We start from the raw sequence: 11,993 nt of genomic DNA on the forward strand, positions 1-11,993 counted from the left end.
CGTTTGCATGGGTGGGTGCCAAGAGCAGCCCATTCACCTAGTCGGTCACCTTTTTAACAATATCCACACCACATTAATGCTTGGCACCCAATTTTTCCTCTTTTTAATGGCCTGCACACTACACAATTATAATAACTGCAAGCATATGTACCCAACTCCCAAAGGGGCTCCTTGTTGTCCTCGGTCCTGTGGACATTCACATGCATTAAAATCTAGGCAATGGTCACAAGCTCGTGTGTGCAAGTCATTTCTAGACAAACATGCCTAAAGCTAATGCACTGTTGATTGGACAATCTCCCATCTTTCAAGCTTGTACTCAAGAAATCTTCAAGTAAAGGGTCAATGACTATATAAGTTGGTGGCATCTAATCATCTGAGTTATACCATGGACTTAGGATTATATTGTGTATGATTTATTGTTTCAGAAAGTCTTCAATATGTGGGGAATCGATGGAAGTCATCTCCATTGAGCTCTCTATTTTTCTGCAGTTTTAACTTTTTGATGATGCATTCGAGTGTAGGATCAAGTATTACAATAACTGTGTCTTTCACACAGTCCAAAAAGACTTTATAGTCCAAACTGGTGACCCAACTGGAACTGGATCTGGTGGAGACTCAATCTACAAGTAAATCATCTGCTATCTCTTTTCTCTAAAGTCGTGTGTTTTTTTATCAAGGATGCTTATTATTGTGATCCTGTTTTGGACCCTCAATGTGGTGCTTTTTTTGACCCTTGATATAAACAATCAACCCTTTTTGTGCTCTGATGCACCCACAGGTTTTTGTATGGAGAGCAGGCAAGATTTTTCAATGATGAGATTCACCAAGACATCAAGCATGACAAGGTCGGCATAGTTGCAATGGCAAGCGCAGGGGAAAATCTCAATGCTTCTCAAGTAAGTCCTGGTCTCCTCTGGATACAAGAAATGCATGTTTTGGCCTACACAAAATCAAACCTGTTTGAAGCAAAACAAAGTGATGTATTTTTTATGTTTGTCTCGCTATTGAACATCCCCCTGTGGGATGGGAGGGGCTTCGCCAAGTCTTACAGGTGGTCATGATGGGCCCCTCTGGTGGGCAGGGTGTTGTTTAGTCACTCAAAGTTTAAATTTTGGTATTTCTAATTATGTGAGCACATGCAAAAGAAGGCTATGTTGTTTTACTCTTTGAATGCAGTTCTATATTACTACCCGGGCAGATCTTGACTATTTAGATGGAAAGCATACGGTATGAAAAACCTTTTTTGTGTGGGTTTTATGTTTTATATTTAGGTGTTGGGGTGCAAGTCACGCCCCCTTATGGGCAGCATGGTGCGACAGCCACTCGCGCTTTTTACTTCAGTTAAAGAGCTCTAGCACTTTGGTTCAAGCTCGATATGTGCCGATGTAATCTTTTGAAAGTGTAGGTGTTTGGAGTAGTGGCAGAGGGCGAGGAAGTGCTGATGAGGATAAATGAAGCCTTTGTGGATGAGAAGGGGCGCCCATTAAAAAATATAAGGTGGTTCATTTAATAGATTCAAGTTTATGTTTAGTTGAGTGTTACATTAGGATTGTTTTAAGTTTTATTTTGTCTTGGCTGAATAGAATAAAGCACACTTATGTGCTGGATGATCCATTTGAGGACCCAGTGCAGCTTTCTGAGTTGATACCTGAAAAATCACCTGAACTGAGGCCTGCAGCTGAGGTAAAGAATGGTTAGCCTTCAGTTTGTACCTTCTTGTTGTTGTTGTGTTTTTTTTTTTTTTTTGGGGGGCTTATTGTCATATGTTTGAATTTTACACAAATAAGATGGTATAGATATATATGTGGTATTAGAATCACTTGATCTATGTTGGGTCTCGTCAGCTCTTTGGTGATCCTCGGCACATCAAACCTTCTCGGCTTCGAGCCTTCTCTGCTCTGAGTTGCCGCTGATCCCAATCAGCCTGCCAGTCTCATGCCCTCTAGGTCAGATTTGAAAATAGGACCTTTCCTGTCTAAAAATCACATGGTGCTACAGCCCTTAGTTTGGCACTTCCTTAGACCCCGTCATATGTAATCTACCTCCCAGAGTGGCCATCCATGGCCCTCTCTTCGACTTGCACTTTGATAGAAGAATTGTCTCTGTTTTTCAGACATGTCATGTACCTGGAAGAAATGTTTGCTCACCCCCACAAAGAGTACGACAAGAAAAATATTACAAGGCATCTTAGATGCCTTTGCATTCCATCCGACACATGACCATCAGGACCTCCCACTCTTCTTTCATCAATAACTATAAGCTCTCCAAACCAGGCATCGTCTTCAGCTAGTCAACCACCTTCCTGAGAAGATCATTTAAAATTTTAGTAAGTCAGCTAATAAGCTGGATCCTTCCACTCTTCATTCTTGGGTATATTTGTTTGAGGCATATTTTTGTGCAGACTACAGGCCATGCTAGCCGCTTGTCATCTTACTGGATAGGCTTGCACATGGTGGCAAAACTAGTTGAGTAACAACACGGACCCTTATATTTAGGTTGTTACATATCAATCGGACAAGTCATTTTAGTACATCGATTGTCTCGGTGATGTCAAAAAGTGTTGCAGTACATCGATTGTCCCACAACTGAGGAAAAATCAACATTTATTGTTGTACTTTTTACACGCGTGGCCCGCCTGTATATAAGCTGGCCGACTGTCTGTTTATGGCCTATAAGGGTTGCTGACAGGGGTGTATGGTGTGTGAACAACATACACAAGGCATCCCCCAATGATGGGAGCATTATGGGCTGGCCCATGCCTGTAGATGATGCTTACATGCTTTTTTGCTCAACTATAGGTCTGACCCCTACATGCACTATCCCTAGGTGACGTAAATGCTTATGTTCTCCAAGTGGGTCAAGGGACTGACCTTGACATCCAAGGTTGGGAGAATGACCTACGTAGCTCGTGCCTGACATGTCCCGGACTAGGGCTCACATTCTGGCCACGGCGTACTATCAAATCTTTTCCTTGCATTTCAAGCACAATGGACTCCTGCAGAGTCTGAATGGTACCTTTGCAACTTAGAGCATCAGCAACGGGGTAATTCTTGTCAGGAATGTATTCAATCCTACCTAAATTGTTGGAAGATTTGACTCTATCTGTCACTCCATTGGACACTAGGCATGGTTTGCAGTCATTTAAGTGCTTGAAGATGTGTCTTAACTGTGAACTCCCTCCCGTAAAGAAAAGATTTCCAATGCTTAAGAGCTGTCATCACTGAATAATTCTTCTCTACATCACTCGATATCTCTTTGCCATACACCGAATAATTCTTCTCTACATCATTCAATTTTCGGCTATAATAAGCGTGGGCGCCCTTCCTACTAGAGGACAACTCCTATGGCTAAATTGCTGGCATTGGTAATCAACTCAAAACGATCATCCCATGAAGCCAACTTGAGAACTAGAGACTCAGAGGCAACTTTCTTCATTGCATGAAATGCTCCAATGCTCTCCCTGTAACGGTCACTTACTGCCAACACGTCTTCACGCCCTTGGGCAAGTCTATAAGAGGTGTTGTAAGGTCTGAAATTTTTTCCATGTGGGAACTGTATGCATGACAACGAGGATCTCCTAAGTATTCTTGGGAACATCCCATTCAAGAATTGCCGTTACCTTTTCAAAGTCAAGGTTAATCCTATGTGCACTGATGACATATCCCAGACGTGGATTTCCTCAACTCCAAATTCGCTCTTTTTTGCATTGATATAGAGCTCATTTTCTCGCAATAGTTGCAAGACCTTTTCAACATCCTGCTCATGTTTCTCTGCAATAGCAAAAAGATGAGTATATCATCTAAAAGATGAAGGCACACTTTCCTATGAGCTCCACAACAACCCTAGACTTCATCTTGTTAAATGGCTCTGGTGCATTGGTGAGTTCGGACTCCGAATGGCATCACCACAAACTCGTAGTGGTTGCGTTCAGTCCTAAAGGCCGTTTTTGGAATGACAGCCTCAAAGATCCGAACCTGATGATAGCTACTTTGGAGATCTATCTTCAAAAAGAACTTAGCACCATTGAGTTGCTCAAGGATATACTCAATCATGGGCATCACAAACTTGTATTTAACTGTGAGCTTATTGAGTGCCCTGTAGTCCACACATAATCGTGCAGACTTGTCTTTCTTTTGCACAAATAAATTATGTGCAGCAAAGGGCGAGGATGAGGGCCAGATAAATCAAGCTCAGAGTAATTGGGAAAGCTCATGCTCCAGTTTGCCCTCCCTTGCCTTACAAAGGCGATAGGGGAACTTACTGGGCAGTTCTCTCTTGGGAATCAACTCAATGCGATGATCATTCAAGGCGATTGGGTGGGAGCTGAGGTAGGAGATCATCCTTTAGCATAATATCTTGAAATTGTGCAAGGAGACCATCCAGCCTTTGCATCAAAGGTGTTACTGGGTGAACAACAGATTACTGGCTATGGACATAAATCAATCACATTCAGCTTCTTTTTTTATGGCTTTTCGAGCATGGATATGGGAGATGAGTGGAATGCTGGAAATACCTACTCGTTAAAAAGTCTCAGTATAATGAGTTAAGCTTTTTAATGGCTGAGGCTAGTGATCTCCAGCAAGAGAGAAAGAAGATAGCCGCAGATATTAGAATGTGGACCTCTAAAACCACCAATTTGCCTACCATGTTTCCTAAATAGCTAGCCCATTTATCAAATTTATTTTGCAATCTCTACAGCACCCACTCCCATCTCTGCTTTATAGTAACCTCAAATCCCACTGGGATACCTAGAAAATCTGAAGATCACACCCTCTTTGACAGAGCAACACCCTTGCTCTAGGATCCACTTGGGAGATGGTTGAATGAGAGTTTGCAATCTCTAAAACCACCAATTTGCCTACCATGTTTCCTTAATAGCTAGCTCATTTGTCAAATTTATTTTGCAATCACTACAGCACCCACTCCCATCTCTGCTTTATAGTAACCCCAAATCCCATTGGGATACCTAGCGAATCTGAAGACCACACCCTCTTTGATAGAGCAGCACCCTTGCTATAGGATCCACTTGGGAGGTGGTTGAATGAGAGTTTTGATGTCAATTCTATCATGATTAATTCTAGAGCCCGATGCTAAGCAAGATCTGCTAAGGCACTTCAAGAAGGGAGTCGGGACAATCAAGTTTGCTGAAATGTGGCCTTTAAAATCTTGAATTCAAACTGTTGAGCCTTATGGGAAATGTGAGTGAAGACTGGGTGTGAACCCGTCTACGTCCAGATGATGGGGTACAAGTGTACAACTCATCTTTTTAGCCAACTGAGGAGGAATGGCATCCTCAGAGTTGCCCATATCGATTCGTTGTGCCATAGGCACACGAATGAGAGCTTTCTTTTGCCCATAACTTGACCCTCTTGCTTATTGTCAAATACCATTGTTGTTACTTAGTTTAAGGTGAGTAAGAGTTGGACGACATTAGTGGCTGATGTGGGAGGCGTTGAGAAAAGTGTGGCAGTGGCTACTATGGAGGCACAGATCTTGGAGGCGTGTGTAGCATCCCACTTGGTACAATCTTTCTTACCATGCCCCAAGGTGTGGCAAAAGAAACATCGGTTCTCCCCCTTCTACCGCGTTTGTGCGTCTGGTTGGAGATTTCCACCAATAATGCCCTCCTTGGCCTTTTCCTTAGGTGTCTTTTTAGGTTTGAATTCCCTATCTTTCTTGCCTCTTGAGGTGCTCTCTGGGAATCTTTCTTTGTATCCTTTGCTATTCTGAGCTCCCTTCCCCGACTGAGATGAAGAATGTTGGGGTTTGGAGCAAGTCTAGATTTGCTTGGGCTTGCCTCCACTAAGCATCACTTCCTGTCGGGTTGAGCACACACCCAGGGTGCTTCATTGCATCGGGCCACAGGTACAAACAGAGGAAGTTTTTAGCCAGGTCTCTGATTGAGAGTCTTCACAATTGCCGTTCGCACTCAGTGGAGAATCTTTGGCTTCAATGGCAGACACTTTAGTTTTTGGGGTTGTTCAAGAGGACCCTTCTCACCTATCGTTTGCATTGGGTGGAGTATCTTTAGTGTTTGATGTCATGGAGGCACCAGAGGAGGACATGTCATCAGATTTGTCTTCGTCATGGGAGGATAGGCTATTTGGTGTATCTTCACAGTAAATAGATTTCTTGGAGACTGTACCAACAACAATCTAGGTTTTGACTTCGGTGTATCAATGGATGTAGTACTTGGAGTATGTTCCACACGACATGGGTGGTTAAGACATACAGATGCCGAGTAGTACTGATGGATAGAGATTTGGTGCAACTTTTCTAAGGATTATGGTTCTTGGTTTTGCTTTCTTCCTTCACGGTGCATTGATGATGGTGCAAGCAGTTCTTATGCTTTATTTGAGCGGATGCATTAGTGGCTGGAGTTTAGATAGCAGAGTTTTGCTCGGCCATTCTCTAGAGTGTTCTTTCTCATAAGCTATCGGAGGATACTCAGAAGTTTGCAATGTTTTTTCACGGACGGTTGGATGGATGGAGAGTGCTTGATGAGGTGGAAGTTGGTCATCCGTAGGTTTCTCTACAGGTCTTTGCGTTGACTCGGCGAGAACGGAATGTGAGCCTTCGCAGTGGACACAAAGTGGTGTCATAGTGTTCGGGATTTTGGGTATCTTGGATGAGGTTTGCTTGGATCTTTTCCTTTTATGGAAGGGAACTTTATATGGACACCGTGCAGTTGCAATGCATTATGCAAGTAGGGAAGAATGTGACACACCTACGAGTATGCAAGGTAGAGCCAGCCATCAGATAGCAGCCGACAAGCAGAGTCGGACAATGCAATGGCCACGTGACATTGATGTGGCAATCGTGTACAGGTGACCGACAACAGTATTGCTGGACGACTAGGAGCATTGGTGCATGTATATATGTGGGTGGCCAATCGTCATATCGATCTGCTTTCCTCAGCATTGTACTTCACAAAGCGTTTCTCTTTAGACGAAGTGCTATCCAAGAGTGAACAGTAGGTCATAGGGCTATGATTTGACGTCTTCATTCTCAGCCATATCTTGGTACTTCAATTTCAGTTGTATTACTTCTTTCTTGTACATGATACAAAGTAGTAGTTTAGGACTCTTGTGTGTGGTGTATCTATGATTCCGCTGCACTCTTCTTTCTATCTTTGGAAAACCCTAGCACATAGGCGCAAGTGTTCTACAGCTAAGGTTAGCTTATGTGTTTTCGGTGGAGCTTCTAAAGAGTTTTTTGGAGTTGGACATGGAGTAGGATGAGGCTACATCTCTTGGAGAAGATCTAGTAACCAAGCTAGAGAGATTGAGCTAGTTGTTTCACCAAATTATTGGCGATGAGAAATGAGACGAGAACTTATATAATCCATTTCATACGTCATAATATGTCTAACAAAAACAAAGGAATGTAAACAAAGAAAAGTAAACTTTCCCCCAAAAAAAGGGGCAAGTATGTTTCATGTATAACATACTTATATTTAACATACATTTGCAAATGTTTGCTTGGGCAACCGTACAAGTATGTTAAAAACTATGTGTCCCAACTATGGTTCCATGTCGTGGCTACCTCCCGGTGCCTATTGGGCTGCCAAAGCTGCTCAAATCAGGCCATACTCTGCCCTTTACTTTGCCTAGAAGGCAGCTGCGGGAAGGAAGCGTGTCCATGTGTCATTCACATGGGTATTGCACGTGACATTGTCTGGGTTGTAAAAGTAGCATGGGTGTCAAGGATGAAATCAGCATAGTGTCTGCTGGCCTTGGCTGTCTAATGCACAATCACAAGTCGACTGAATTATTTCAATCCCTTGATCAAGAAGGCGGCAGGCATCTTCTTTGCGCTTGCAAAAACAAGTTCTTCCATCACTCTCAACGAGACCACAACCATAACTGGAGGCCCTTGACAAGCCTCACCAACCCTGGCCCAATCTCGCCAAACTCTCAAGCCTTGCATTATGGGCCAGGAATAGGGGTACAGAACCCTCTGGGTTGCAAATATCACATGGGCATAAATGGCGCAACCAGTGGGGTACTGTATATACTGGAAACGAGAGTGTCTTCTGGCAGTTGTGCCAGCTGTGACGGTTTGTTGGCTTGTGTACAGCATCGATAGCAGCAACTGGTTTGACGCAATGCAGAGGCGAATTGAGATTGATAACTGGTTGTCCAGCATCCATGGGGTTTATCTGCTTTATCCATGGGCTAGGTGGTCCATTGTGGGAGCATACTGGTTGAGACTTGGCACGTGGATTTAAAGTAAGCCATTCTCCATTCTGAGTGAATGTGATGTCTCAGCCGGGAGCGCATCCTGCTGAATGTGTGGATATACAGCCATTCCATCATCAGCAAGGTCCTGAACGAATTGTTGGTGGGAACCAACAGTTTCCTGATCAACATGTCATGGCTTATCTGAAGAATAGAATGAACACATGAGATTTGACGAGTCTTTTAGAAGGCAACTGTTAATAGTGGCTTGTTTATCAAGTATGCACATTGGTTTCTGAGTATGGACTTGTGCAGGGTGAGGAAGTAAGGCTGGAAGATGATTGGGTACCGATGGATGAGCAGTTGGATCAAGAGGAGCTTGAAAAGTCTTTGCGCCGCAAGGAAGCACTCTCTCGAGCAGTTGTTCTTGAAATGGTAAGGCATTCTTTTTTGTAATTGCCTTTTTGTTGCAACTTTGCTGGATGGAATTATAATTTTATTATTTTATTATTTTTGTCTCTCAGGTAGGAGACATTCCAGAAGCCGAGATCAAGCCGCCAGAAAACGTTCTCTTTGTGTGCAAGCTCAATCCTGTAACTCAGGTAGAGAATTTTGACCTGAGATTTTGCATTTGGCAGAGGATTACTTGTTTTTTAAAAATCAATGGTATGTTATATGTAACCCCCAAAAAGTAAAGTTTAAATATGTTTCTGTAGGAGGATGACTTGGAAATAATTTTTTCTCGGTTTGGAAAAATTATAGCGTAAGTACAAGGGTTTTCTTGTAGTTGGGACCCCAATTTTATCTTCATAGTAGCTTTCTTTGGGTAAGGCACTAAGATCCCATCTTCTTTTAAAAAAAAATTGAGTTGACGTGTGTTCTCAAGTGTATTTCTGCATGAGCAGGGCTGATATCATCAGAGACTACAAGACTGGTGACAGTTTGTGCTATGCTTTCATAGGTTGGTAGCATTCTCTTACTTTATATGGAGTTGATTAGACGCCATCATGTCTGACACCTTTTGGGTGTTTATTGCAGAATTCGAGACACAAGAAGCTTGCGAGGCTGCTTATTTCAAGGTAACAAATTTTCATAATAATTTAAATTTTAACTAATTCAAACGTATTAATGCAACTTAGTGGGTTATGCACATTGAGGAGGGCTTTGAAATGCAACATGTTTTGTAAAGTAAGAATAGAAAGTTATGTTACTGGAATTGATCCCATTGAGCTCTTGATTTTAAGCAAGCATATTGTTATAAAGTTACAAGCCAGTTAACTGCACACCCTTTGTCTTGAAAATTAGGTGTTGGAAAGCTTCAAAGTCCTTGCTACCTCCATGCTTTCTACAACCTAAGAGCTCAAAAGATATGGGGGGTTGGACTTAAAATTGTTAATACAATAATATGGAATTAAAGCTACACTAGTAGATGGTACTGAAAGAGAGTAGATTAGCCTAAGATTGCCTAGAAAACATGGATTAACAAAGATTTACAAGGATTAGTCTAGGTTTAGGGAAGAAAAGAGTAAATTCTCATTATCCAAGTGATTATCATGGTTAATAAGAGATTAGAACCCATATTGCCATATATACTAGGCCACCCTTTCACACTACACTTAAAGTGTCCATGGGCATGCCCAACCCTTGGCCCCTTTCACATCCCCTTTATCCTGCCTAATAAGGAGTATGATTTGTGTGGCCTTAAGAGATATCCTTTCTTTTTTTAATAACAGATGGACAATGTTTTGATTGATGACCGGCGAATTCATGTTGACTTTAGCCAAAGTGTATCGAGACTGTGGACACGATACCGCCGGTTTGGCAAGAAGGACAAGGATGATGGGGAAGGTTGGTCTTATTAAAGAATTTGCATGGAGAGTACTTCCATAGGAGTATTTCTGAACTTAGATCAACTTCCATAGATTTGTTGATCCTGTCAACGACCATCCATGGGCACCTTAACATAGAGTGTATTTATGATGCACTTCAAATATAATATGGTAATGACAGGTAGCAATTTCGCTCCAAGAGCCAAGAGCCAAGGTTGTTTTAAATGTGGAGAAGCTGGCCATTTGGCAAAAGATTGTCCTGACGATGCTGAGAAGGAGACACTGCAAGAAAGGCCTAAATACAAGCTTAAAAGCACAGAAGGTCAGCATGGAGGAACTGGCAAGAGGTAAGCAGAAATAACTCAAAGAAGCTAAGCATTTAGGCTTTTCTCTTTGGTGGTACAGGGTGCCAGTTTGCGAGAAATCTAACACTTCCTGCAGGTATGATATGGTTTTTGAGGATACATCAGGTGAAGAAAACAAACAGGCCAGGAAAGGTCACCATGAAAATGGGAGTTCTGAAGAAGAAAGGGTTCACAGATCAAATGATTCACATGCATCAAGAAGGTCAACAGATGACTCAAAGAGAAGTAGAGAACACGGTGTATCCCGTCGTGAAACGAAGGATTTTGCAAGGCAGGGCTATGTGATGGATGAGAAGAGAGAAAGAGAAGAGAGACGTGTACATGCAGTAAGCCATGATGGTGGGTATGAACAAAGCAAGGATAAAGTTGATGAGAAGAAGCCTGATAAAGAGAGGAGTAGACCCTATGATAGGGATGCCAGGCATGCCAATTTTGAAACGCAGAAGAGTTGGAGAGAGACTTTGCCTGAAGAGCGCCATTTCTCCAGGCACCATGTCACCTCAGGTACACAAAAAAGACACAGAGAGTGTTCGCAAGGTGATCACTATCCTTATAGGCACCATGATAGACATGGTAGGGATGATAGCTCTGGTGCACGAAGCAGACAGAGAGAAGGTTTTTCGGAGGATCGCCATTCTTATAGGCATTACGAGAAAGAGGGAAAGCATGGCCTTTCAGGTACACAAAGCAGACGAACAGAGGGCTCACCAGAAAGGCATCATTCAGGCAGGAAAATGGAAGACAAATATGCAGGAAGAGATCACCATCCGGAGGATTACAGGCATAGCAAGGACAAAGTGAGAAAAGAACAACAAAAAAAGCAAAAGAGTGATGAAAACATTAAGCTGTAAAACTCATTGCAGTGTGAAGTTTATCTGGGTTCTGGCTTTCAGAATGGACTTACCCGCGGTGCCGCATTTTAATGCATCTAATGTTCATATTCAAATGGAATTTGCTGGTTTTACAAGCTGTTCTAGAGGTACACTTCGTTAACAAATTTCATCCAGTTTTTGTACAATGGCCTTGAACAGCAATTCAAGCAAGCGCATGGTTTGTTGTTGCAGTAAACAGGGTTTGATCATTATTCATTATCCCATCACCAGTAGGACATTGGATTCTTTGGGCCTTTACTGCTTCATGCGAGTTAGATTAATGCATTTTATGCACCCTTGCTTTTCTGTGTTCTTTGGTGCAAATTAGAGCTGTGGTCCATTCTTGCCTTGACTTTCCTCTAGGTAAGCCTGGCACTTAATTTTCAATGGAGTTTTATAATATTCAACAGCCAGGAGAGAATTTGCCACATTAATCACCCTTGCCTAAACTATAGGTTAAATACAATTATATTGTATTATACTATTATATCTGCAATAAATAATAACATTACATGATACTAATAATGTATGCTCACATGACAACAAATGAAACATCGATGCCGATGTTTCACATGACCTATGACACACACTGACACATCCATGATCCATGTGAGGTGAGAGAGAACAAACATATAGATTAATAGCAATAACAGTAATAGTAATAAGTAGATTATTAGTATTGATTTTTAATAAAAGCATTATTTAACTAACAGTGATTTTATGTATATCATTGTATAGTCTCGTTGA

At 42.0% G+C, this 11,993-nt stretch overlaps 1 protein-coding gene across 3 annotated transcripts in view; it reads left to right on the forward strand.

Moving 5' to 3' along the window:
• LOC147616373 (peptidyl-prolyl cis-trans isomerase CYP59-like) overlaps window positions 1-11,768 on the forward strand; it is an 83,771-nt gene extending 72,003 nt beyond the window's left edge. For 2 of the 3 annotated variants that reach the window (XM_086777440.1, XM_086777439.1), the window contains 13 exons: window positions 557-626; window positions 779-896; window positions 1,177-1,227; window positions 1,406-1,497; window positions 1,584-1,683; window positions 8,496-8,615; window positions 8,705-8,782; window positions 8,897-8,943; window positions 9,086-9,141; window positions 9,219-9,259; window positions 9,914-10,028; window positions 10,191-10,356; window positions 10,451-11,768. In XM_086777440.1, the coding sequence (XP_086633566.1) occupies window positions 861-896; window positions 1,177-1,227; window positions 1,406-1,497; window positions 1,584-1,683; window positions 8,496-8,615; window positions 8,705-8,782; window positions 8,897-8,943; window positions 9,086-9,141; window positions 9,219-9,259; window positions 9,914-10,028; window positions 10,191-10,356; window positions 10,451-11,225 (1,677 nt within the window). In that variant the 5' untranslated portion in view covers window positions 557-626; window positions 779-860 and the 3' untranslated portion in view covers window positions 11,226-11,768. Of the gene's footprint in view, window positions 1-521; window positions 627-778; window positions 897-1,176; window positions 1,228-1,405; window positions 1,498-1,583; window positions 1,684-8,495; window positions 8,616-8,704; window positions 8,783-8,896; window positions 8,944-9,085; window positions 9,142-9,218; window positions 9,260-9,913; window positions 10,029-10,190; window positions 10,357-10,450 lie in introns of all 3 variants that reach the window. The other variant, XM_086777438.1, reaches the window with a different exon arrangement.
• Window positions 11,769-11,993: the final 225 nt, after the last annotated feature.

This window comes from Cibotium barometz, chromosome 38 (genome assembly GCF_041138505.1).
Source record: "Cibotium barometz isolate CiBa-2024 chromosome 38, ASM4113850v1, whole genome shotgun sequence".
In the NCBI taxonomy this organism is placed as follows: Eukaryota; Viridiplantae; Streptophyta; class Polypodiopsida; order Cyatheales; family Cibotiaceae; genus Cibotium; species Cibotium barometz.